Here is a 27,395-nt window from a genome sequence, read left to right as displayed (position 1 = left end):
AGGAGTTTTACGTGAATCCCACATTACCTTTTCTTTAGCTCATGGTGCCTGGGGAGTTAACTATGCCCCTCACCGTTTGACCACTGCGACCCCTCAGTAACACCCGCCCTTGGCACAGCTCCAGAGCTCTCATTTTAGCAGCACAATTAATGTAAATAAAACAATGGACAGACATGCAGCTGTCAATCAACTGATTCCCAATCTGCAACACCTCTACTCAGAGAGGTACAAGAGTTGGCTAGTACTCTTTTGACAAGTTCATTACCACTACAGCATGACCTTTAGCATTTAAAGTCATTCTGAGTCGCAGCTGATTTACAAAAACATTTAGAAGTACATTAAGTTGTACTACAGAAGTACTCCTCCACTTACTAGTATAAGCCTCTTTGACTCAGCCCCAAAGTTTCCAACTCTCTATCAGGAAATATGCAAAGAAGACACAGACCTTTTGATTTTTACTAATTGTATATGATTCATCAATTGTATTCCCAATGTGTGTGATTTTGGGACCAGTTCACAAAGGCAGTGAAGCACTATTTTGCATACTACAAATTACACTGATGGAGACATTTAGGGCCTGATTTAGAGTTTGACAGATGGTGTTACTCCATCACAAAAGGAACTCATAATGCAGTGGAGAGGATATACTTCAGGTCTGTGATGAAGTAACCCATCCACCAAATTCTAAATCAGACCCACTGTGGGAAACTCTTGGCCAACAGCATGTTTTACCGGATTTATTTCCGCCCAGGTGTCAGTGTTCTGCTCCTCAAGGACTGCTCCGGCTACTTCCACAAAGTGTCGACTCATGTCCTCCAGTGATTCGGCTTTCTCCTGGTCACTGATTTCAGCATCGGCCACTTTTTTTAGAAACTGAATTACGAAAAGTAGATTAGCAGGGCCAACGGTGCCATTCTCTTCCGCCATGGCCTTATTAATGACATGTAAGGAGTCAGCAACAACTGTAATGTTCAAGTCTTGAGTGTCATCAGCAAAAATATTTTCTGGAATCTGTGAGGAAAACAAAATGAATACGGTTTGCGAAAGGATAACCAGTGCAGATTTGTCAAAGCAGTATAGCTGGTATTCAATAAATGCAACGCAGATGTCATAAAATGTCACCTCACCAAGTGCACAGACACTGCAATGGTGCCCCAGGTACGTTCCCCAGAGAGGAGATGTGGGATAATGGCCATGGTGTCTTTTGGCTGCAGAGTCTGGAGACTAAGGTTGCAAGTTGTGCTTCTGTCTGTAACAGCTGGCAGGAAGGGGAGGGGGCATTTTTAAAGAGACACTGTGATCTGCAAAGGACAGAGGAGCTTTTTGGGAGGATAAGGCTTTGGCTGTGAACACAGGTAGGGTGCAGTAAGCAGCAGGATGCATATACATGGGTATACCCCAGTGCTTGATTTGTAAAAAAAAAAACAAAGGCCAGAGCCCTCATCATGAGGCCACCTCAGCTTGCTTCACATATTGTCACTCTCAGCGCTGCCAATGGCAGTACCTTCACAATTCCTAACCATCACACAACTAGTGTGACAATCCATACTGCTTGAGGCCCCCGACGCTATAAGAATGGCTTGGGTGGCAGGTATTAGTTGTTTATAATGTATTTCTTATTAGTAAAGAACTACTCTGCTCATTTTTAAATTACAAAAAACAGCACCACCATGGGGTAGACGTCAAGTGCCAGTAATCAAGTGCCAGTGCTGAGCACCGGAAACCACCGGCTCAAATTAAGCACTGGAGCAGCACTCAAGTGGGCTCATGCTGTTTACCATGCCATACACCTTGGAGCTGAGGTGCACGTGTCTACAGTGTCTCACGAGGCCCGAACTGCTAGCTTACTGCGGGTGAGGTTTCTTCTACTACCGCTACCATCACTACTACTACAAGTGCCTCTGCATCTATTACTGCTACTACTATTATTACTATACTATTACCATAACTACCACTGCCACAACAACTACCATTACCATCATTATTACTGCTAGTCCACAAGTACTGTTACTATTCCAAGGACCATTGCATCTACTCCTATAGTACCAATGTTAGTCATAGTACTACAACTACTACTACCAGTGCTGCTACTACTATTATTGCTACAACTAACACTACCATCACAACTACCACTACCATCATTATTACTGCTAGTACCACTAGTACTGTTTCATTTCCAAAGACCCCTGTATCTACTCCAATTCTACCACTGTTAGTTATACTACTACAACTACTACTACTAGGGCTACTACTGCTACTACTACTAAAACTAATAATCATAATGATGATAATGGTACTACTACTACTACTACTAATAATGATAATAATAATTTATTTTTCTATCAATCCTGCTACCACACATAGGGGGTTATTCTAACTTTGGAGGAGGTGTTAATCCGTCCCAAAAGTGACGGAAAAGTGACGGATTTACCACCAGCCGTATTACGAGTCCATTATATCCTATGGAACTCGTAATACGGCTGGTGGTATATCCGTCACTTTACCGTCACTTTTGGGACGGATTAACACTCCTCCAAAGTTAGAATAACCCCCTTATTGTTTTATAGCAATACAAGGAAGCAGTAGGTGTCCGATAACTTCTGCTGCTAAAGAATGATGAGTCTAGGGCTGCTTGTGTTCTGCTTAAGAAGCGACCTGGGCTGGCAGCTCGAGTTGAACTATTTGTACTGGAGTGTGGTCATGGCTGATCTGCATATGACAAGTTCCTGTCTGAGGTGTCATGATGGTGAAAGAAGGGACTAGGAAGCTGCCAGAGTCATTATCAGTAGCAGAGATGAATTCAAGCATTCCATCCATCACTTCTTTGTGTTCCTCAGTATGACACCCTAAGTGGAATGGTGATACCCAGAGGTGGGTCTTGTGCTCACTCTGCCACTGGAACCAAGCTGCCCCAAAATGAAGAGCCCATTTAGAGCAAGATCCAGAGTAGGGTTGCTTATGTCACGGTTGAGAAGGGACCAGACCTGTTAGTTTGGGCTGGATTGTTCCTATTGGAGCAGAACCAAAGTTGATTTGCATATGGCGTACATGCATGGTGAGCAATAAGTGATGGAATAGAATGTGACTCACGGTAAATACCAGCTGCTGAGATTAATTCAAGCATTCCACCTATCACATTTTGTATACCTATGGTCTTTTTGTCAGGTAGTATTTATTCCCACGGTGAAAGGTCTTGCTCCCAGGCTTTTGGGGGTGGCACTATAATCCGGCATGCAGCGAGTGGCGAGCTACTGTGGTATAGGAGAAGACTATATAGCTGCCAAGCTCTGGGATAGCACTATAATCAGGCATTTAGCAAGTGGTTGGTAACTGTGGTTTGGGAGATGAGTATATATTACTGCCAGGCTTTGAGAGGCACTGTAAGAAAGCCAGTGACTGTGCTAAGATGAGTATAATACCCAGGAGTCTGAAATCTAAGAATAAAATCTCAAATTTTCTTATTAGGTCTCTAGTCTCCCGTAATAATGGAAAGAAATAGCTGCTCAACTGCAATAAGATATTACAGTTGAGTTGTGTCGGCATAGTGCCTGCTGCCAGAGCCAGAATCCATGTGAAAGGCAGGCCATAAAGCATCTTTGTAGCTGCAGTTTGAATAAGAAAAGCAAGAAGTTGTTCTGATCTGTGTGTGTGTGTTTTCAAGAAAAACTGCTCAGCAAAAAGAAGATGTTTATAGCAACAGGTTAATTTTTTCCATGCCACAGGGCACTACAGGAAAGATTGTTTGAACACAATGCAAGTAGCCACATGTTTTTTACCTGATTTACCTTAAAATGATTTTGTATTTTTGCAAAACATACTAATTGTTTTTTTGGTGTCTTTAATTTCTCACTACAGATTTAGCTTTTATTCTTCATGTCTGTAATAATCACAAAGGCACTAATAATATAATTGGACTGTGGAAAGGGTTATGGTGTGACCATTTATTATAAGCACTAAAAATACCCTCTACCATACATTAACAGTATATTGCAAGTCACCTTGGAGTTCCGTGACCTTATAGAGGAACTCAAATGTTTTTCTATAGACTCTTGGAACTACTCAGTGACTTGTAAGATCCTTATATCGTACAACACCGGCTCCTTTATCCCATGTATATTGCTATGGCGGTTTCTGTGCTGCACTTCTAAACAAGCAGAAGCTAGCCAGAAGATAGGCTCTTATGCTCATTATGGGGCTGTTTGCCCATCTTGTCTATATTTTGCAGAGACCCCAGGGGGACAATTATTCATACAGAGCAGCTATACATAGAGCACTAATTAAAGGGGTTTTTGGTGAGAACTGTGTGCCAATAGGTTAAATGTGTAAGGAGAAAAGGCACTCAGCTATGGAGAGAGCTGTGTGTATGTAATGTGTGAAACAAACAGATTCGCCTATTGCCCCCTAAAGGCAGCATCGTGTTGCAATACAAATTCTTGAGCTCAAGATACCTGGGCCAAAAACCAATGATTACCAATGCATATTTGTAGCATCTTAAATCTTAATAGTAAAGTCATATCCTTTGGTGTAAGACCAAGCATCACTTCATTGTTTCCTGGAAATGTATATCTGTGTCATAAGGTTAATTTCAGAAGGGACAACCACCATCATGAAAAGTCAGAATCCTAAAGGCACCTGGATTTATTGTGATTTGGCGTAAACTGTGTGATTGCTGCATTCAGTATCTGAATTAAAAATTTTACCAACAGGAAAGAGTTCTTGAAAATACTGCAATGAGAGCAAGGTCCTTCCCCTCAGGGAACATTTGAGATTGGAGATAGCACTGGGTAAATCTTCTGGAAAATGTAGGTGGCTGATTATCATTTCTTGGGCTTATGTATTTTTGCAGCAGAAGGAAAAAATCCTTTATGCAACTCTACAAATGAGATCGGAGAGAGATCTAAAATGTACTTTCTCCATTGAAGAGAAAAGGACGCATTATTGTTTGTACTAAATGCTTCAGAGATACCAACACTAAAATAGTGTCTTATAATATCAAACATAGGACAAACTGGTGTTGAGGGTACACATTTTCTACACCATTAGGCAGTTGAGTGCTGGAGGAACACAGGGAGGTTGGGAACTACCTCTTAGTCTTTGAAGACTTTAAACGGGATAAGCGGCAAAACAGTTAGCCTGGTATAGATCACCTTAGGTTTGCGGCAAAGCATAAATAACTACAACACATACAAAAAAGGGGGCAACAGATTGCGCAATAAGAAGAGTAGGGCAACTTCTATAGATAAGGGACTAAGCATATGTGCAAAGTGCCACATCTTTAAAGCTCATTACAAGGAAGAGAAGGGCCTTGAGGAACTTTCTGCTGTGAAGTGGTATTTACCCAGGACACACCACTCACCTCAAAGGTAGGATCAACTCAAAGACTGATGAGGTATAAAAGAAAATAGCTCATTGATGATAAACCTCAGCGATGTGAAGATAGTTGTTTTTATGTGCTTGTGCTTGGAAATCATGTGATGCAGATACACGATGATGGGAAGGCCAGTTTCTGGGGTCTCAGACAGAGCATCGGACACACATGCATGGATGGGGTGACTATGGTGGAGGTAGGGAAAATGGAAGTTTATGAGGCTTTATCATTTCAAATCATATTTTAGGATTACTTACATTTGTTTATAATGCATCAATTAAAATTGATATTCAAAAAATATTCAAAAAGTCATCTGGATAAATGCAATTTGGGTTTACAGGGCATTCTGGCTTCTGAACCCAACAACGGAAACTTACCACTGTGGAGTTTGCCAGGGAATTCACTCTGTTGATGAAGGCATGATCAGGCTCTGACTGAGTTTTCTTCAGCTGTAAATAGACATCTGAAAGACATGGTGTGAAGATGTGAATCAGGAGTACTGAGTTGACTTGTGGCTTCACTGTGTGTTAAAGTAATTATTTTCCAATAAGGATCATCATTAGTGATGCAATCATTTGGTAGCCTGGCTAAATGAAAGACATGCAGAGTCTCTGGGTAATATTGTGTAGATGTATACAAATATGAGGAAAAACTAATTAAATATAACCCATATTGAGCGGGAGTGCCAATGTGCCATTTGCTTCACCTTTGCTAGTTTTTTGCCAGAACATTCAACTAGAGCTTCTCCTTCACCGGTGTGAGGGCATGGTCTATTCAAATTATGTAATTCCCCAACACCTTGGTGCATACATCTATCAGTGAAAAAGGGTGTGGCAACACACCTTCCAGTAGACACTCAGGATGGGGATCACCCAGGTGGACTGCTGCAGAGCATGCATGTTCCAGTAGACACCAGGGATTTGGATTAACAAGGTGGACTTCTACAGACAATACATTTTCTAGAGAACACCTGGGATGTGGATCACTCAGTTAGACTTCTACAGACAATTCACTTCCCCATAAACGCCAGGGATGTGGATCAATGAGGTGGACTTCTACAGACAATACACTTTCTAGTGGACACCTAGGATGTGGATCACCCAGGTAGACTTCTACAGACAATTCACTTTCCAGTAGTTACACAGAATGTGGATCACCCAGGTGGACTTCTACAGACAATAAACCTCTATGCTACTTTGAGTCAATATAGTAGTAGACAAAACACAGATCTTTCCAGCAAATGCGTAAACCACCAAAGTTATCTTACCAGTTTTATTATTCACTCAGATTTACTGGGAACCCAAAGAGCTCTGCAGAAGGTGCCTTAACCCTATACAATATTTTAAAATCCATAAATTGCAATCAATTAAGCAGAACAGGTTTATTGGCCTTTTTCTCTTTGTTGTCAATTTTTTGTAGCAGAGATTTAAAAAAACAAATGTATAAGTGGAGGCCAAGATTTTGCATCAGGGTTGCGTTGCTTTTTTGGCACAACCCTGATGCAAAATCTATTTTGGGATTTACAGTGCCACACAAATCCTGGCTGTGTTGATTTGTCAAAAACAAATCATGAATGCAAGGAAGCACGTTGCAATGTGTTGTATTACCTTGCGTCAGGAAGATATTACCTTTGCAGGCAGATAAGGAAATTTCATCTACTTGGAAATGCAGAGATAGTTTGTTCAGTCCTGGGGTAAGGGAAGCTATACACGGAAAAAGCCAGCATGGTGTTATATGTAGCTTACAAAACCTGAGTCTTCTGTATAAATCAGGAGTGTTTGCACATATACTCATAATGCGCTTAAATGTACTCATGACACACCCGTTAAACGTATGAGTGAAGCCTTAAAGTCTGATGTATGAGTTGTGATGCCACTTCCTGTGATGTCACTTTCTGTAATGCCACATGCGCTGTCACGCACTGTGATGTCACTTGCATACTGCGTAACTTGGTTAGTTCTCCCACTTCCTTTTTTAGGACTTGTATCCTTCTGTCAGCTAGGGTTCTGCATAGTGCAAACAGGGTTATAAGTATAAGATGATGCCCTATACACTGCATTTTTAATCACAAATTCTTTCTGACTAAAATGCAGCATTAGGAAGTTCAAAGCTTTCTTCCACTGCATGGGCTGCTTTGGATAACTTGCTGATCAGAACTTAAGGAAACAAGTATACTCTTATGTTCAGCCTCTTGAGGAGGATGGCAGCTTCCACCACTGACCTTCAAACACAGCCATGTGTGCTACCAATGGAGCTTAGGACTTGATATATGAATGGGTCTTCCCACTGTGGGGGTTTGCGGTGCTGGACAGCATTTTGGCATCAGCTGCAGACTCATGTCTGCAGCTTCCCGTACACAGGCTCAGCACTGTCAAGGATCCTGATGACCTCCAAGGGTCGTAGACAGGGTCGTAGCATCAGCTGCAGACAGATGCCCGCAGCCTGCAATCCAAAGGCTCTGTACAGGGCAGGATGCTTATGTCTCCAAGGGTGATAGGCAGGGTTGCAGCATCATGGAGCCTGCTGTTTCCAGGCTCAGTTCAGGGCACGATCCTGATGACCCCCAAGGGACGCAGCATCAGCTGCAGACCGATGCCTGCAACCCGCTGATCAGGGCAGGATACTGATGTCTGCAAGAATCATAGACAGTTGTAGAAGCAGCTGAGGTCTGATGTCTGCAGCTTCCTGGTCACAGGCTCAGCACAGGGCAGGATCCTGATAATCTCCAAGGTTGTAAACAGGGTCGTACCTACAGCTGCAGACTGATGCCTGCAGCCTGCAATTCAAAGGTTCCTCAAAGCAGAGGATCCTGGTGTCTCCACGGGTCCTAGACAGGGTTGCAGCAGAAGATGCAGATTGGAGTTTGGAGCCTGCTGTTTACAGGCTCAGCACAGGGCAGGATCCTGATAATCCCCAAGGGTCATACCCAGGGTCTTAGCATCAGGAGCAGTCTGAAGTCTGGAGCTCAGTGTTCACGGGCTCAGTACAGTGTAGGATCCTGATATCTTCAAGGGTCATAGACAGGGTCACCGCTTCAAGAGCAGTCTGGAGCTCAGTGTTCACAGGCTCAGCACAGGGCAGGATCCTGATATCTTCAAGGGTCATAGACAGGGTCACTGCATCAGGAGCAGTCTGAAGTCTGGAGCTCAGTGTTCACAGGCTCAGTACTGGGCAGGATCCTGATGTCTCCAAGGGATGTAGACAGGGTTGTAGCATCTGCTGCAGACAGATGTCTGTCCGTGGTTAACAGGCTCAGCCCTGCGCAAGATCCTCGTGTCTCCAAGGGTCATATTCCTCTTTCAGTTGTTGGCCTCAACGAGCATCTCTGGGACTGAAGAGCCTCTGAACCAGAATGTCCTGACCCTTCAAAGACATGTTAGAGGCATGCACGCTATGGTAGAGAACATCATATCTGTCATGGGTCCAGAGCTGCCTGCTATACAGGAACAGGCATTTTGACTCGTAAAAACCCAACTTTGCAGGTGTATATCATCTGGCAAAAAAGCAGTTAACTAGTCATCTTATAACCTGTTTGTTCACCCACTGTGATTCAGTGGATACACAGGACATCAGTGTCAAATCACATAACCAGTCTTAATTACTTGCATATTCCAAATGAGACAGGACGACCCCACTTACCCCTGGGATAGCGACAAACAAAGGGCAAGGCCTGCATGCAGGAGATGAAACCTGGGATCTTCCTCCCAGATTCAAGTATCTTGCATTCTTCAGATGGTCCTGTGTGAAATATAGAAAACAAACAAGCTCACGTGAAACCCATAAATGTGAACTCCACCCTCGAAGACACTCATTACTCAGAGTTCGAACATCTTGTCAGCCAAGAGAGAATATGAACCAGGCCATGCCTAGCATGTCATTTCCATTCAACCTTAAATATCACATCTTGTTGGCTTTATTACATGTCTACCTGTAAAACAGCTGAAGTTCAATAAGGAATGTTACTTAAATGTGTCTTTTCTTATTTCCAAAACACACTCATTCAGCTATATCATTTTAATCGTGAAAAATAAATTTATTTTAGAACATTCTAAGATCATCCACTGAAAACTTTCCTTACGGTTGTCATTCTCTATAAAAGTTATATTAAACATTCTAAAACATTCCAATACATTTTGTTTACTTTTCCTATAAACTGCCTCCAGTTAAGCACGATTTGCCGCATTAATCTTTTAATATATTGTATTATGCATTCTCAATTCGTATGATGAGATCATATGCCATTGCCTGTTTTTCTTTGCTGTGACTATTCTTCTAATCTTATGTAAGCATTACTGCCCTTTGCAGCTTCTCACTAAATTAGCAGGATAAACTGAATGATTCTTCTCTGTGGAATTATTAATTGAGATTTCATGGACCCTTGAGATGTCATCCGGTCTCCCTGTTGGCCTTACACCTAAGAGGGGTATTAGAAATTGCAAGGAAATGTTGAACATGTAAAAATGGCACTTATCTTTTCTTTCAGAGTGGCAGTACAGATGGTTCCATTGATTTCACCAGTCATTCCTGTTCTCCCTCAGTGAATGACTATGCGTCTGAGGGTGAAGTGCACGAAGTTCCTTATTTAAAACCTGAAGGGCATAGAGTCAGTTTTTTGCATGGTCTTGCAAACTTTTATGTGATTGAATTACCGACCTCTTTGGAACCTCTAAGCCCTGGTAAACTATTAAACTCCTCCTAGTGCAGGGGGCGTAGCCACACCATCGACAAAAATGGGCGCCTTGTAGCAAAACCCTGGCGCCCTTAGCCCTCCTGACTTGGGTTACAGACTACCAAAGCTATCTCCCCATATCACAGCAATAAGAGGGCAGTTCATCTACGGCACTGATGTACACTGCTGCCTTTTCTCGCAGAGATGGTGCACTGCAGGGCTGAAAATCAGGATCGAGGGGGGCGGGGTGAGGCCTTGCACATGCCACAGAGGCCCCACGGTGACAGGAGTCTTGGGCGAGCCTGAGGCTGCCGAGCGTCTCTGGGCCCGCTACCCACCTCCCCCATCATTCTCCCTTCTTTTGCACACTCCAGTGACTTGCTTTGGGTATTGGCGACACATGTGTGACCCGAAACCTACCTGCTGGTCCCATCGTGGGTGCACGGGCCTTGGCGGCTGACAATGTGGGGAAGCCCCGGCCTCATGAGTTCTTGCCTCTCTCCCATGGGGTCATCTCCGACAGCGGGAGCTTGCCTGCCCTCCACCGAGGCTCCTATTACCTGCCCTGGCTGGCCAAATGATACAGATCCATGGTTGATAGCCCAAACTTATTGGCTTCAGTGTCTCTCAACTGTCCCCCTGCACTGCATACTTCACAACTTCCTGTCGCAGCTCGTCACTGCCCCATGATCTCATTGTAACCTGGGGGAATCTCACTGTATGGTCATCTCTTACCACATGTGAGTGCCATTGAGTGCAAGTTGTACTGCGCTGGTCTGTTTTGAACTTGCCACGGCTCCTTACATCATGAGGGGCAACACCTGCAGCTACACCCTGTTGACCTCTCCTGGTTCAGCCACACTTGAGCCAGGTGTGTTGCCTAGGTGTCTCTGGCTCCAGCGAGTCCACCACTTTCCCAGCTGCCTCTGTCTGCCTTGATACCCGGCTCTGTGACTTGCTAGTACATTTAACATTGTAGACCCCCCGGGGAGCTGGTTGTCATGGGCAGAGGGCACGCCAAACAGTGCAAACTCATATCTGACCACACCAAAGTGGCTGGCAGATCGGAATACCCATTGGGTACAAAGGAGGCACCAGGCGGCAAAAAACCCATTCATGCATAAGGTGGTGACATGACCATGATGGTGGAGCTTAGCGGGGGTTTCCACGCTATCGACTCTCGCTTTGATACACCAGCTGGACACTTGGACTGCATGGGAGAGCGTCTTGAGTGTCACAATGTCCGACCAGATAATGCGGAGGAACATAGCTCCGCCTTGGAGGACGGTGCAGTGCCCCTTACAAAGCCTCTGAAATAGCCCAAACAGCTCCTAAAGGCAGTGGCCATTAAAAATGAGGACCTTGAAGCAAGGTTGCATAGAAACAACATCTACATTACGGGAATCACAGAATCTACTGACATGGGATGCCCTGATCAGTTTGTGGAACATCTACTCGCAGAACTCTTCGAAAACTTCACATCTACCTTTGTGGTGGAGAGGGTCCACAGAACCTTGGTTCTCTGTCCCCTGCACCGTGCCCTCCTCGCCCCATCGTCGCACGTCTGCTTAACTACAGAGATCACAATACAGCACTGCGTTTGGCCCGGCAACATGGCCCACTGCAACATCAGGGCTCTGCTGTTTTCCTTTATCTTAATTTTACATTGGCAGTACAGGAGGCACATTGCTAGTTCAATGCAGTTAAAGCTCTACTCGTAAATAGGGAGTCAAATATGGCATGCTGTACCCCGCTAGACTGCGTGTGAATGTCCTTCTGTCAACAACAAGGATCTGACAAGCCCTCTTCTCCTCGTGCCACCATGGATCGCCCTCCCCCCCCCGAACTCAATGGATCAGCGAGCATGGATCTCTTTCTACCAGACTGAACTGGCCTCCAAGTTGCTCCATTGGTTACTGTTCTGTACTTCACAGGAAGGAAGTCCCTTATTATGTCTCCCTTTTTACTTTTTGTGTTGTGGCCATGCCACTGTAACCTATACACTATGCATACTCATCAGGTATCACTCAATGACTGGGCTCCATTTGCTGCACCGCCTTCCAAGGTGTAAACCAAAAAAATAAACATTGGAGCTTTTGTTTGTTATAAGGGTTCCATTGGGATTGACTGGGTTGTTAGCACTTGGTGTGGGTGGGGGGAGGTGCTTGTGTCTTTACTTGGGTGTTGTATTTTATTTTGTTGTTTATCTACCTATTTGGAAGGGAGCACTATGTATTGTATGCAAACAACTCCATACTCACAACTTCCTCCATGACTTCTACATTTCTGGGCAGAGACAAACTGGCTGAGCTTACGTTTATGATGTGGAACATACACACCCTCAACGACCATGGCAAGGGTAAACAAGTCCTATCATATCTCAGTAGACCTGGTGTAAAAATCACATTCTTACAAGAAACTCATTTGCCACCACAGATGACCCTCCACCTTTGAAACTCCATAGGGTTCCCATAGGTACTTCTCATGCTACAGCACATACTCCTGTGAAGTCTGCACGCTTATTCACAAGTCTCCCCTTCAGTCACCATGCCACTATTACCAGTTAGGTCATCATTGTGGGCACCTTAGAGGGTGAGCATCTCCTCCTGGTGAATGTCTAAACCCCAAACATTGAAGACCCAGCTATTTTTCAAGAACTCTTACCCCTCATGGGGCATCTTGATACTGAGATTGTGCTGCCGGGAGAGGATCTCAACTTGATCCTTGACCTAATGCTGGACTCCACCAGCACTCACAGGTGACAAACTGCATGCACTCCGTGTTCCCCAAAATATTAAAGATTCTTGGCTCTTTAAACACTCCACTATGCCTGGATACACCTTTTACTCAGCACCCCATGCTGTGTGGACACGCATAGATTACTGGCTCATATCTGTCAGGGCAACCTCCTGACTCGCAGGCATAGAACATCTCCTTCGCACACTTTCAGACCATTCTCCAGTAAGGATGGTGCTGAAAATACCCTATGGAGAAGGGCTGGAAAGATGGTGGTTGTTCCCAGGTACTGCCCTACTGGATGCTGTGTTCTGTTCGGAGCTCCATGATTCTAGACTATTTCAAGCTCAAAACGGGCTCTGTTCAGAGTCAGGCTACGCTATGAGACACCTTCAAGGTGTATATAAGCAGAGTTTGTATCTCTGTTGGAAAATGGGTTATTGGTAGGGCAGGTAGGTACCTACACCCAGCAACAAGCCACTAACCTCCACCTAGGTACAGTTAGGTCTCAGTAAATTAATCCCAGCTCAACCCTTGGTAGCTTGGCAACGAGCGTCAAGGCTTAACTTAGGAGACAAAGTGTAAAGCATTCAAATATCACAAAACAGTAATTAAATAAAACACAGGAAACAGTTTAAAAATCCAAAACCAATTTATAAAAATAGTTTATATTTTTATCTTTAAAATGACACAAAAACGATTAAAATCGGTTCAGGGGAACCGGAGATATGAATTTTTAAAGAATTATTACTTTTCTAGCGCTTAGAAACAAAAAGCGCCAATCGGGTCATCTGGTTGCACCTCGACCGGGGCAAAGTCAAACTTTCAGGCCGACCGCGATGGAGCCCTGCTCGGCTACAGGTCGCGGGAGGCCTCGGTTAAAAAGTTACCTTCTGACTTAGTCTTTATTTTGAAGTTTTTCTTCACCGGGACGAACCTGCCAGTTGAATCCGACCTCCTGGAGCCCTTGTCCGGATACGCGATGTGGGTTTCCTCGGTGGAGACTTTTACCTTCGGACTTAGTCATTTTTTCGAGATGAAAATCCTTCGACCGGGGTAAACCTGGATCTTGATCCGACGTCCATGGAGCCCTTCTCGGATACGATGGCTGGGAGGTCCCGGTCAACTTTTTACGTTCGGACTTAGTCTCTTTTTTGGATGTTTTTCTTTACCGGGACGAACCACGAAGTCAGGCCGGGTCGCGGTTGAGGCAAGCCGGCTAGAATTTCCGCGGCGGGTCGGTCCCTCTCAGGAGCTTTTTTCCAAAAATTCTCAAATCTTTTCCAAACTTCTGGGGCTTCACCCAGATGTTCTTTTAAGGTTCTTTTGGGGTTCACAGCTCACCCCAAGGGTCCAGAAGTTCTGTGATGGTCCTTGGGGGGTGCGGACTTCAACTCCCAGAATGCACCTGGCGCGAACTCCTTATTGGCCACTGGACAGTGGTCAGCTGGTCGCTTTCTTCAGGAGTTGGTGCAGGGGACTCTGGTTTAGCAATTTTTCACCTGTAGCAAACAGGGAGTCCCTCCTTGAACCAGTTGAAGCCAGGCAAAGTCCTTCTTGTGGTGAAGCCCAAGTGTGGAGCTGGTGCAGTCCTTCTGAGTGCAGGGTCCAGGTGCAGGCCAGGGGTCCAGCAGGGCAGTCCTTCTTCTTCTTTAGTTCCTTTCTTGTTGATTTCTGGAGGGGATCTGAGGTGTGGGTGCAGGTCTGCCAGTTTTATCCTTGCTCCTGGGTGAAAAGCAGGGGGGTCCTGGTCCTCCAATCAGGTACAGGGTCGTCCCCCTGTGATGACCACTTCCTGGGAAGTGTGGCAAAAATCCATCCCAAAAGGCAACAGTCTCTAAAAATCCAACATGGCTGAATCTGATTTTTGGAGGTTACATCTGGCTGAGCCCACCCACTGGTGTGGCTAAAAATCATAAACACACCCCTCTCCTGCCCTCTCCTAATCTAATCAAGGGGGCACCTAATTGTCTGGGGTTGCAGGATATGGGGGTGTTGCTGGGTGCTCCAAATGTCCTTCTCTGCCTTTGAAGTCCAGTTTGGCAACCCTCCCCCTTCCTGCCTCACCATCTGCTGAGGGGAGATTCTCTCCCCCAAGCACATTCCTTTGTGTGAAGTCAGGCCACTTCACACCTCATCAAGGTAGCCTGGCAGAAGCTGCTGCAGGCTGGCCAATCAGAGCACAGCAGCAAAAACAATGCAGAGCTGAAATTGGCAACTTTTTAGGTAAAGTTTAAACTTTTTACCTGAACAAGTTATATTAAATCCAACAACTGGAAGTTGTGGGATTTATTACAACAATTAATTTGATACCAAATTCTTGGTATGTAACATTTAAGGAGACTTTAAAATTTAAAATAAAGTCTGCCCACCCAGCCCTAGGGGCACATAGGGCACACCTTAGGGGTGACTTATATGTAAAAATAAGGTAGTTTAAGACTTTGGAAGTACCTTTAATTCCAAAGTCGAATTTGCATATAACTTTAATTTAAAAGCAGCCAGCAAGGCAGGCCTGCCTTTAAAATGACACTGGGCACCTCAGCAGTGCACCTAGGTGTGCACCACCTATGCTGTGGTCCCTAAACCTACATGCCCTACCATATACTAGGGACTTATAGGTAGGTTAACTTAGCCAATTATAATTAGCCTAATTTGCATATCCATTTTACACAGAGCACAGGCCCTGGGACTGGTTAGCAGTACCCAGGGCACCATCAGAGTCAGGAAAACACCAGCAAAAAGTGGAAAATGGGGGCAAAAAGTTATGGGGCCTCTGCAATCAGCCCTGTTTTCTCACAATCTCCAAACATGTTGGTGTCCTCAGAGACATCTGAAATGTCTTAGCCCGCATAGAGACCAAACTCAGTGACATCTACAGGGCAGACTCACAACAACCCAGGCTCCTCTACATCAATGCTCCACTTCACTGGTGAAATTCCGCTCCCCGACCGACAGAGAAACGGCCTATTTGGGTAAATATGCCACAGCCCTTGGATATGGGGAGGGTGAATTCCCAGGTCGTACTCTAGCCTGTCTACTGTGACTGAACAGAGGTCTGGAATGTATTTCAGAGCTACTCTTGGAGGGGGTGGGTCACCTCTAAAGAGGATGTCATTTGCAAACAACTTTCATATGAAAAGCATTTGAACCCCTCTAGGCTAGACAGGGATACTGATGTGCAGAAGAAATACTTTGAGAAAATTGCAATGGTGGGGATAAACCAAGTGCAGCATCAGTTCCTGAGTGAACCTATCTCTAGTGAAGAGAAAATCCAAGCTACTGACTGCTTTGACGGCTCAAAGGCCCCTGCACTTGACGGCCTCACAGGTGCCTCCTACAAGGCAAATAACCATCTACTAGCTCCAAGGCTGTTGGATACTTATGCGAGGCCCCTGATACAGGGACTTTGCTGCCTTCACTGCGTGAGGCAGTCATCACCCTCCTGCTAAAACTGGGTAAGGGCCCTCACACCTATGTATTATCTACTGGCCCCTCTCATTACTTAATTTTGATAACACGATCCTTGTCAAGGTGGTTGCTAACAGGCTGTCCATAATAATGGACCAGATAATTTCGCCTGTCCAAACTGTTTTTCCCCCCACACAGGTCCACCTCCTTCAAACTGCGCACTGTGTTTGCGGTACTCAAAAAAGTCTCCCCTGAGGTGACCACCGCTGTTGCACTATTGGATGAAGAGAAGGCCATGGACTCGCTGGAGTGGCCCTTTTTGCATGTAATGTTGCAGAAGTTGGGGCTCCCCAGGGGTTTCACTGCCCTGATAATGCTACTGTTCTCCAACCCAGTGGCACGGTTATGGGTAAATGGCTCTGTCTACGAGCCTTTAGCGATAGCCAGGGGTACGAGACAAGGCTGCCCCCTATAACCAAAACTGTTTATAATCTCTACAGACCCTTTGGTCCAACACTTACAAAAAAATCATATGCATCACAGCCTTGATTTCACCCAGGCGACTTACTTTTATCTATGTACGCAGACAACATATTATTGTTTATCTGGCACCCCTCGGACAACCTTGCCCCTTTTGTAAGTGAAATTATCAGATTTGGTGGCTTTTCTGGTCTACATATTAACTGGGTGAAATCAGGGTTATTCCCTCTCACAGATATCACCACACCAGCACCTTGTGAGTACCCACTCAAGTGGTGGGAGGACTGCAATATTTGAGTATTGTTTTACACCGGGATAAAGAACATCTGATCCACCTCAACTATGGCCCCGCCATTGACAAACTTACAGTACAAATTAAACAATGGCAACGTCTCCCACACTCCATGGCAGGCCATATCGCCATTATCAAAATGGTTGTCCTTCCCCGCTTCTTGTATTTATTTTTAAACATACCCATACCTCTGACCAACTCCTCTTTCCACACACTACAGGGTCTGTTGTTGAGACTAATTTGGGCTGGCCATAGGCCTCGGTTTAAATGGGATAAACTTATTCTGCCCTATGAACAGGTGGATTCAGGGTCCTGGATTTTCAGATATACTACCTTGCTCCGCAATGTCATTGCATGTCTCACTGGTTTCATCCAGAGGCTCGCCTCCCATATGCTAAGACAGAGCACAATCTAGCAGGGTCAGTCCGCCTGGCATCACTACTATCACAGAGCCTTAAATTGGATCCCTCTGACATACAGACATTATCCACCATGAACTGGGCATGGAGGGGACCTTGCTGTATCCTTGGGGGTGGCCTCTTGTATTCCCCTGCACTTCTGCTTGCATAAAACCGGTGGCTGCCCTTAACCCTAGAAAAAGTGGTTCAAAGTACACTGAACCATCACAAACTACACACAATAGGTGATCTATTTCCTGATGGCCTTGTTCTCACACATACGGATGACTCCAGGTTCGCAGATGTCTCTCATAAGGGTCATTTAATCCTTTGACGTAGACACACATCCTCTCCTACCCTTGGCCCCAGATGAATTCACCCACCCCCGACATTATTAATGCCAGATACGGAAGGGGGTTGATTGGTCTTTAAACTTTACCATGCATGCATGGCCTTCAAACACACCAATGATGCAAAAATCAGGGTGCTGTGAGAACAAAACCTGGGCTGCCCCTTCTCTGACAAGGAATGGTATTATTGCTGTTCACATACAAAACTGGTCTTAATTACTCATCAACATAAACTCCTCCATTTCAGGTTCTTGCACAGGGCCTCCATGACTCTCAGTGGAATGGCCCAACTCAACCCTTCCAGATCCTCCCATTGCCTTAAATGCAGAGCCCTGGAGGCTGACTTCTCCCACTTGATGTGGGCGTGCCCACATGTTTGCACATTCTGGACCGAAGTGTTTGACTGCTTTTCCCATATGCCAGAGACGAACAACACTGAGCCAGACCCTCTGTTCGCACTTTTGGGCTATGTAGCAGGCAACCCAAAAGTATTTGCAGATTCACTGCCATTGCTTTATTTTTAGCTAGGAGACACAGCATTGCACTGGGGCAGTGGCACCCTTCCCACTATGAAGGCCTGACTAAATTGTATAGTATACTGCGACATGACGAATGTAGTTTATACAAGGCTACAACCTTCCACTGCAAGGCTGAAAGACATCTTGCAACCTCCCTGAGACTAGCTGCTATACATGGAACCAGATGATCAGAGCAGAGTCGCTGAACTGCTCCCCCTGAACATGTTATTCATTATGCTCCCTAGGGCTCTAGATCATGTGATGAGGTCCCGTTGCATTCCCTCATATAAGCCGCAACCCCGCCTGACAGTTGCACAATCTATGCTTACTTCTGGGACTTGAATTTATTACTGCCCCTTTCATATGACTCCAATGTAACAACAATTACTGTGCAATGTTCACCTATGTGGTTTTTTTATGTCTTTGTTTGTCTTGTTATAGAAAATGATAAATAAAGTGTTAAAAACACCTCCCAGTGCAACTGCACTATCACTTAACCACTGAGGTTAATTGTAGGAGTGAGGGATACATTTCACTTGGCCAGCAGGGTTGGTGGACTTTTGTTGACACTGCGTTATGCGTGTAACAGGGAGGTCTGGCCAAATTCCACCAACTACAGTGTGGCTGAGTTTTTCCTCATGAGCAGCTTGCCAACAGTAAGTTGGTGAGCGTGAGTGAAAATTGGCATTCCCTAGCTTGATATTCAGGAGCTAGGAGGGCACCCGGCAAGGTTTCCTCACAATGAACGGTCGCAGGAAGTTGTGACTGTTCACAGTGAGAGAACTGCCGCTCGCATAGAACATCTACTTGAGCAGCAGCAAAAACAACTTGAGCACTAGTGCCCTCTGGCCCGCCGTGTGGTGCCGTTTGTGCTGACTGTCACATAAGCGGCATGTAAGTCAGATATCCCGCGTGAGTCGCACCCACATGAGAGACTTTAAACACGTGTTCTCAGAGCTCTATCGCAACCCTGATTGGTTGCAGTCCAAACTATTGCCTTCACTGCCTAAATTGAACATTTTGACCATTTGCCTACTTCTACCACTGGATAAAACACCTGCAGCCCTCAAGCCCAGGATGCACAATGTTAAAAGTGAGACATGAAGATTATGCCGTAGCCTGCATGGTTTTCTAATAACAAAATCCAAAAAAGTGCAATTCATTACATGGACTAAAGGCAACCTTTACATTGACGAACACGGAAGGACAGTTAAAACCCTCAAATGTGCAATTTGGCTAAAGGATCACCTATAATCCCATCTTCACTGCATTACAAAACTAATTTATGGGCCAAGATGGATTTTTCATACAAATGTCAAATGATGATTTTCAGAAAAGGTGATTATCTCTGCCTAAGCTGAGGCAGAACTAGTTCCGACAGGCTCCCATCTCCTGCAGTCGATGTAATTACATTTACCCAGCCTAGAAGTCAGCCAAGAAAATGAGACAATGGCCTTTGGTAGGTCTTCTGGATAGAGGAGAATAGCTCTCCTGGTGCAGCTGCCCTGCAGGAGAATGCATACCAGCAAGGCAAGGGAAGGACAATCAAAGAACAACATACTCTCAGTTTCAGACTGTACCTACCGTAAGTGAGAAGGTGGTTGAGGAAACTACAACACAAAGAGAGGCAAGAGAATTTCACCCAGAATCAAAGAAAGTGCAAAGCGTGAGAAGACCTTAGAAGGGGACCTTACCATAGACTAACTAGTTCCTTTTACTAGGGAGTTGGTTGTGACCATAAGCAGAGGACCAGTTTGTGATTTCCAATAATGGGGTGAGGATGGCAACTCATTTTAATAGGCAAGACCCTGGGTGTGGACCTCAGGCAGCTGAGTTAGTCTTCTGTCTTTTAGACTAAAAGGGAAAAAACATAAACGAGGGCACTGTGTGGAACCTTTAAACTTAGGGAGAGTACTCTGTTGGACTTTACAAGGATTGGGGATTTCCACCTACCACTGCTATGTTACCCCTTTAGCTTGGGGCTCCCACACCTGGAAATCAGAAGACTAGCTAGAGATAAGAATAAAAAGAAGAGTGCTGTCAGAGAATACCTGTCTGTCCATGACAGGACTGAGAACTTGATTCTTGCTTTCTCTTGAACTCCTACTTTTGAAGTTGTTCTCAAGGGAAACTTGGCCCCCTAAAATCTGAACGGATATGAAGGACAAAAAGGGCATCTTTGGAGAAGAATCACTAGGTTAGTGGGCTTCAATGAGGTTGAAGTCCTTGCTGGAAAGAGCAGTTGAGCTTTGCTCTCAGTAGAACCTGTGACTTCACAAACCTCAAGAGGAGCTCTTTACATTTAGGTACATTTTGTGCAACAGGATTGAAGAACAGTACTTTTTGCTACAAGTCTCACAATTCCTTTCAGCCGCCTTTAACAAATCCAAATGTGCTGTGATAATGAAACAGTTGCTGCGTTGATCTGGTAGGCAATGCAGCTATTTTTCAGCTGCGAGACAGGCACTGCGTTGAATTTTCAGGCCTTGCATCGGTTTTCTGGTGTAGTGGATTTTCTCTCTCAGGTGAAGTCTTTAACGGCCCTGGGAGTTCTTAACAAGAGGCAAGCTCAGTCCAAGCCCTTGGAGATCCCTTATGGTGGAAGGCCAAGTCCTAACACAGAATCTGGGGCAGCAGGGCAACAAGAAGGAGAGCAGCCCTTCCATAAAAACAGCCCAGATGAGTCCTTTGGGCAGCACAGCCCTGATACAGTCCAGTTACAGGTCCAGAAGTGTCTGATTTGATGGGGTCACAGACCCAGTATATATACCCAAATGTGCCTTTGAAGAGGGGGAAACTTCAAAGAGTGGTTTTGAAGTGCACCAGTTCCCCTTTCAACCCAGTCCTGTCTGCCTGGAGATCTGTGGGGGGTTATCAGTCCTTTGTGTGAGGTCAGGCCTCTAGCCTTGGAAGTGTAAGTGGGAGCCCCTCCACTCTTCCTGCCCAGGAAGACCCATCAGTATGCAGATGAATGCAGAAGCAGCTGAGTGTCCTGTGTTTATGGCTGTCTGGGTGGAATGAACGAGGGGAGCTATCAACCAGCAGAGACCAGACATGGATTGTAGGCAGGATGTAAGGCACAGAGAGCAGTAAGTGCAGAAAAATGCCTACTTTCTAAAGGTTAAAAGAACAGACGATGGACGGAATGCTGAGAATGCTAACATTCACCCCAGTTACAAAGATCTGGGTTTAATCCGTTGTTTTCTTTGCTCACCATGCCACCCCAGTTTGAACCCAGCCATATGCAAATCAGTCTTGACCCTGTTCCCTAGGCAAACAGTCCAGCCCGAACTGCCAGGCCAGGTCCACTGTAGACCAGAAACAAGCATCCTGGGACTGGTTTCAAGGTAAAACCCCTCATCAGCCTAGCTCGCTTGAATCCAGTGGCACAGTAAGCACAGGACCCATGGCTGGGCATACCCTTTCCACTTAGGGTGATAAAGCCAAAAAGAACAGATGATGGATGGAATGCTGAGCAATGCAAAAATTCACCCCCAATCAGAGAGTTCTGGGTTTAATCCATTGTTTTTTTGCCCATCACACCACCCCAGTTTGGACGCAGCCATATGCAAATCAGTCTTGACCCTGTTCCCCAGGGGAACAGTCCAGCCCAAAATTTTAGGGACATTGGAACAAGTCACAAAGAAGGCCAAGGCAAAAAGAATGGCAATAATCTATTATACACCAAAAGCAGTCCCAGGATGTTTGTTTCTGGTACAGGGAGGACCTGGCCTGGCAGTTCAGGCTGGACTGTTCCCATGGGGAGTGGGTCAAGAATGTTTCAAGAAGTTTGGCTGGGGCAAAACTGGGGTGGTGTGGTGAGCAAAAACAAAACAATGAACTTAACCCAGATCAGTGACTTGGAGTGAATGATTGACAATGCTCAGCATTCCATCCATCTTCTTTTTGTTTTGCTATAGTTCCCCTAACTAAAGCAGTATGCAGTGACTTGCTTTATTCTTGGTCTTCTGCCTCCTTCTTCAATCTCAAGAAAAGTAGCTCTCTTGCATTGACTTCCTGTGGCAAAAAGTTCTAAATTCAAAGTTCTGTGTCTTTCTCATAGAGTCATCTCTAGTCAGGGCCTCTGGAGCTTCCATTTTCTCACACTATGGTCATGTTTCAAGTTTAGAAGGACCAGGCTGGGTGGCTGATATTTTCGGTTAGTAGGGGTGTGAGTAACTTACAGAACTCTTTGTAGTGTAAGGACTTGGAATTACTGTAAAATCACTTGTAATTGTACGCAATTGTGTGAGAAGCATAATCCGGCATTTAATACTATTTTATTAGTGCAAACTGCACGTTAGTCCAAAATGCACCAGACGATGCATTTTGCACTACAAAAATAGCACTAAACGCTACAGGATACAAACAGCAGCATCCAGCAGCGGCTGGCTATTAGTTTATTGTTTCTGTGCTCTTGAAGTAGGATTTCTGTCCAGAATAACTCTTAATTACTCAAGCTGGCATAATCGCATAATAGTGGTAATTTAGCATCACAAGAGTAATGCATACTTATTGAAATTACCCAAGTACCTTGGCATCATTAAAATTTCACCCAGGCCTAGTTGTTACATTTCCATACTGGAACACTCCCTCCTGTAATTGGTACCTTTAGAAATCGTTCTCAGTTTCAGAAAAAAAAAAATTACCTGGATATTTTTATTTATTTTTTCTTTCTGTCTCCCTTAGACCCAGAACACTCTTTTTAGAGAATGAGCGCGCTTTACAAACACTTTTCATTAATTCCTGATTGTTGCCTTCTCTTTCTCATCCTCAAAAAAGACACTTACCACTGCGTTTGCTAAGAAGAATATGAGAGTGTTCCCAGAGTAAAAGGTACGTGACAGAATAGGGAAACATCGTGAACAATGAAGTCTAAACCACTGCTTGCCTGAACCACTTCTGCTAAACAACTAAAAAGTCTCTACAACGAAGTACTGAACAACTGCTGTCTAAACAATGATTTTATCCCAATAACGATTGCCTGAACAACAAATTTTAATGTAAGTTTTTCTTTTTTTTAATGATTTATTAGTTGTTTAGAATTTATATATATATATTTATATATATATATATATATATATATATATATATATATATATATATATAAATATAAATAACATATATATTTATTTAAATATATATAAGTTGTTTAGAATTTATATATTTCAGCATTTGGAGAGCACGGAGGTGAAATGAAAGCCATCAATTATCCTTAAAGCCGATAAAAGGAGCAGCTGAATTGTGTGTATTAAATAACATTCAAAGACACAATTTAAATACACACAAAGGAATTCGGCGCTGAATTATAAGTAAGTGGACTTTGATTTACAAACAACATTCACGCAATAGCGCAAATGATATTAAGTGCACTCACATAGTGCTTTGTAAAGAGACATTGTGACTTTAAGACTTTGGCATATAACGATGGCGAATTTCACCACGTGGTTATTTTGAATTTGGAAAACGATGCACCTATGAGGAAGGCTGCTCTGTCAGCCGAAACGCGTCAGGGAATAACTTTTGTTTTTCAGTGATATAAATGAAATAAAAGTGCCCTTCTATGCTGGTTTACTGGCCTGGTGCATTTCTTCATGAGGAGAAAGTTTGGGATTCATTGTGAAGGCTCTCCGCCTTCTCAGCACCGAGGCGTTGTTCAGGCAATCGTTATTCAGGCAAGATCGTTGTTAGGACAGTGGTCGTTCAGTACTTCGTTGTAGAGACTTTTTAGTTGTTTAGCAGTAGTGGTTTAGGCTATTGTTGTTTAGGACCTCACAAAGTTTTCATATGGTTACTCGCTGTTGCATATAGGAACTGGGTACAACGCTCTCAAATCTGTCAGTACCCCAAAATTTGTGATTATTGAAATTCCCCGATTCTGGTGGAATCTGCACATTCAGCAGTCTCTGGGAAAGATAAAACTCCACCAAACCGGATTCTGCGAGTCTGACTTCCGGTGCTCGGTGCCCCCGAGGAGTGGGCAGCAGTGCCAGGCTTATATTTACTGCTCAGTCCTTCTGTCTGGCGTGAAAACACTGGCAGGAGAAAAGCTGTGCTGCAATTTCACAAACCCCTGCGTCCTCTTAAGTTCTGGGAATTGGATGTTGAACTTTGACAGTAACTGTAGGGCTAGACCTTTGTATAAATCAGGACCTCCATGTGTCTTAAATATATTCTTAGCAGGAAGAGAACATTTAGGGCCTGATTACAACTTTGGAGGAAGGTGTTAATCCGTCCCAAATGTGACGGATATACCACCAGCCGAATTACGAGTCCATTATATCCTGTGGAACTCGTAATACGGCTGGTGGTATATCCGTCACATTTGGGACGAATTAACACCTCCTCCAAAGTTGTAATCAGGCCCTTAATGTACTGTTGCAAACTGAAAGCACAAGAGCCCCTGTGAACCAGTATTGGTATATTTTGCTCACAAATCGATATGTTTGGGCAAGGAACAGAATACCTTCACGAGTAGGTTCCATAGTCTTTCACGTCTCTTGTATCACCGTACATAAATTCTTAAAATTGGAGGAAGTATGAATTCCTACCCTTACCTTCCTATTTGTTTCAACATTTACATTTTAGAATACATTTTGCCTTCCATGTGCATCAGGCCTTTTTCAGCTGATGCTCGGTCACCATCAACGCAACCTTTGAACCAAATATCATGTTTAATTACAAGCGGATGCTGTCGCAATAGGGCGCCCTTCTGCCTCCCAGGGGCTGCCTGGTGAGCATGAGGGGGGCATCAGTTGTTCCTCTCCACTGAAGCCCTCGCCTGCTAATTAACCATTGTGCAATGTTAGTGAAGGGCGTCAGTGTTGTTTCCTTGCTTCTATCAACACAAAAGGGAGAGGTCTTTAGCTGATTAGTTTAATGTCTGTCAGATTTTTTTAAATTTATTTGGGGGGTTTCCTTTTAAGGCCTCTTCTATAGACAGCTGTCTGTTGTTGAAATCATGATGGGGCTTATTATGACTTTGGCGGACGGAAAAGCCTGTCCGCCAAAGTCTCGACAGGTAGGTTGCCATCAGTGTGGTAGCCTCCCCGACGGGCCCATTACGAGTTTCCCGCTGGATCAGCAGGCGGAAACACAGTTTCCGCTGGCTAGCCAAGCGGGAAACGGCCTACAGCATTGTCTCCGACTCTTAATAGAGCCAGCGGCAATGCTGTAGTGCGTAGGGTGCGCCAGCACCCATCACAACGTTCACTGTCTGCTAAGCAGATAGTGAACGTTGCGGCGGGGCTGCCAGTGGGACCCCTAAACTGCCCATGCCAAGTGCATGAGCAGGTCAGGGGCCCCCTGGGGCTCCCTGCACCCCGTCTCCAAGAGCCTTTTCGTGGCGGGGTTATGCCATGAAATCGCTGGTGGAGAAGGGGGCCGCAATCCCCAGGGCAGTGCTGCATGCAGAGCTGCCATGGTGGATTAGGACTGCCAGCACCGCCAGGCCGACATTAAGTCATAATCTGGTGGTGCTGGCAGTCTGACCGTGGTGCTACCGCTGCGGTAGTAATATGGCGCTCGGACTGCTGCATTGGCGCCAGGGTCGTAATGAGGCCCTATGTCACTCAGACCTTAACATTTAAGTGGGCTTTGGGTGAGCTCCTTGCTAGCGATTTTATGTTTTTACTGTCTATCTCTTTCCCCTGCTTCTTATTATATGGTTTTCCATTCTATTCTTTATTTGTCCGGCCTGGAGCATTTCTTTTTTACATATTTCTCGCTGGACGATTTACGTTCTTCCAATGCATGCATTCTGGGAGCTATGTTCCTGTTTCTTTAAAAACTCTGTGGAAGTACATATGTTCTCCTGCTCTCTCCTTCGTGTTCTGCTTCCATTCTTAAACCCCCTACTGTCTGTCAGCTGCCGGATTTGTCTTTAAATTTTTAAACCTCCACTCCAGCAGCGTAAGGAAACTTAAAGGACCCCCCAGCAAAGTGCTCGTAGGGGACCCCCCTCCCGTCTGGACTCAGTCAGGGTCCTGCCGCTCGTGCACAGTGTAGTGTGCTGAGGGGGGGCCCTGGAGCTCGGCCCACCTACCCTTTGCAATGGTGGGGCTGCGGGTGCCTTTGTTACGCCACTGCTCCACTCTTCCATTGATCTTCTGCAACCCTGACCTGAAGCTCATGCTACTCTGCAGCACTGATTTCTTCCCCCGTGCCCCACCCACTCCTGCTTCTCTCCCTTGTGCCACCACATTTATTTTTCTTTACCTTTTCTCTTCTTTTTATTTTTTTGGAGAGCTTGGCAGATGCAATTTGGCATGATCAAGCTTTTTATTCCTTTTTAGGCCTCACCTACACAGCGCATGTGTTGCTTCTTCACAACAATTGTTTACAAGAGTGGGATTACAGCCCACCTACAGTTTACAATTGGTTAACTTCCATGTCACTCTCATTTGCTTTGTTCCTATTTGTCAAGGCATGCGTGCGCAATGTCTTCTTCTAGTGTTTGGCTCTCCCCTGAAGCATGGACCAAGTAATTGTGACTTTCCACTGCTCCCATTTTCAGAGCTATTTTTTTGTGTTCAAGCAATCCATATGAACACTTGTGTTTTCAGCCTGTCTCCCATATCCCCATTGATGTTGCTGGCCACGTCATAGCTTTCAGTGATGCTGAACAGCAGCCGTGCTGCTATACAACATGGCTAAAAGACATTGACAAACCAATAGCTCTTACATTGCTGAGACCTATTCGCTTTGCCAATGCTTGATTTAGTTACTGCTCCAAGATAGTTGTCTGCCATCTTTGAACTGTAAATAAAAAACGTAATGACAGTGGCATCATGCCATATGTGCTTGCTTGAGTAATAATGTATATGTGCATTTACATCATCACACTAGGCCACAGTAGAGTGTACATCATCACGTTTGTTGCCAAAGATTTGTTTATTTATACCAAAAAGGAACAGTGTATGCAAATAAAAAATGATCAACGTCATCACGGCCACATTGCTTTAAAAAGGCAACCCTGATTGGCTTTGCCAATGCCTGCGCCTAAAGGTCATTGTTATTGAAGTAACACAGCATGCAGCCTCTTTTGGCTGAGTCAATGACCATAACAAGTGCAGATTAACCTAGAGACCTAGAGAGTGTGATGTCAAACCAGCAGCATCAGACACCTGGCACAAAGAAGAAAGTTCAGGACCAGGGGGCAGAGCTACAGAGAAAGG

At 44.8% G+C, this 27,395-nt stretch overlaps 1 protein-coding gene across 2 annotated transcripts in view; it reads right to left on the bottom strand.

The window, feature by feature from the left end:
* Positions 1-27,395, bottom strand: part of ADGRD2 (adhesion G protein-coupled receptor D2) — a 386,891-nt gene that overhangs the window by 247,654 nt on the left and 111,842 nt on the right. For both annotated transcript variants that reach the window (XM_069241720.1, XM_069241719.1), the window contains exons 6-8: positions 9,008-9,106; positions 5,746-5,831; positions 733-1,011 (exon numbers count right to left, since the gene is read on the bottom strand). In XM_069241720.1, the coding sequence (XP_069097821.1) occupies positions 733-1,011; positions 5,746-5,831; positions 9,008-9,106 (464 nt within the window). The remainder of the gene's footprint in view (positions 1-732; positions 1,012-5,745; positions 5,832-9,007; positions 9,107-27,395) is intronic.

This window comes from Pleurodeles waltl, chromosome 6 (assembly GCF_031143425.1).
Source record: "Pleurodeles waltl isolate 20211129_DDA chromosome 6, aPleWal1.hap1.20221129, whole genome shotgun sequence".
In the NCBI taxonomy this organism is placed as follows: domain Eukaryota; kingdom Metazoa; phylum Chordata; class Amphibia; order Caudata; family Salamandridae; genus Pleurodeles; species Pleurodeles waltl.
This window is presented reverse-complemented; position numbering and strand designations above follow the sequence as displayed.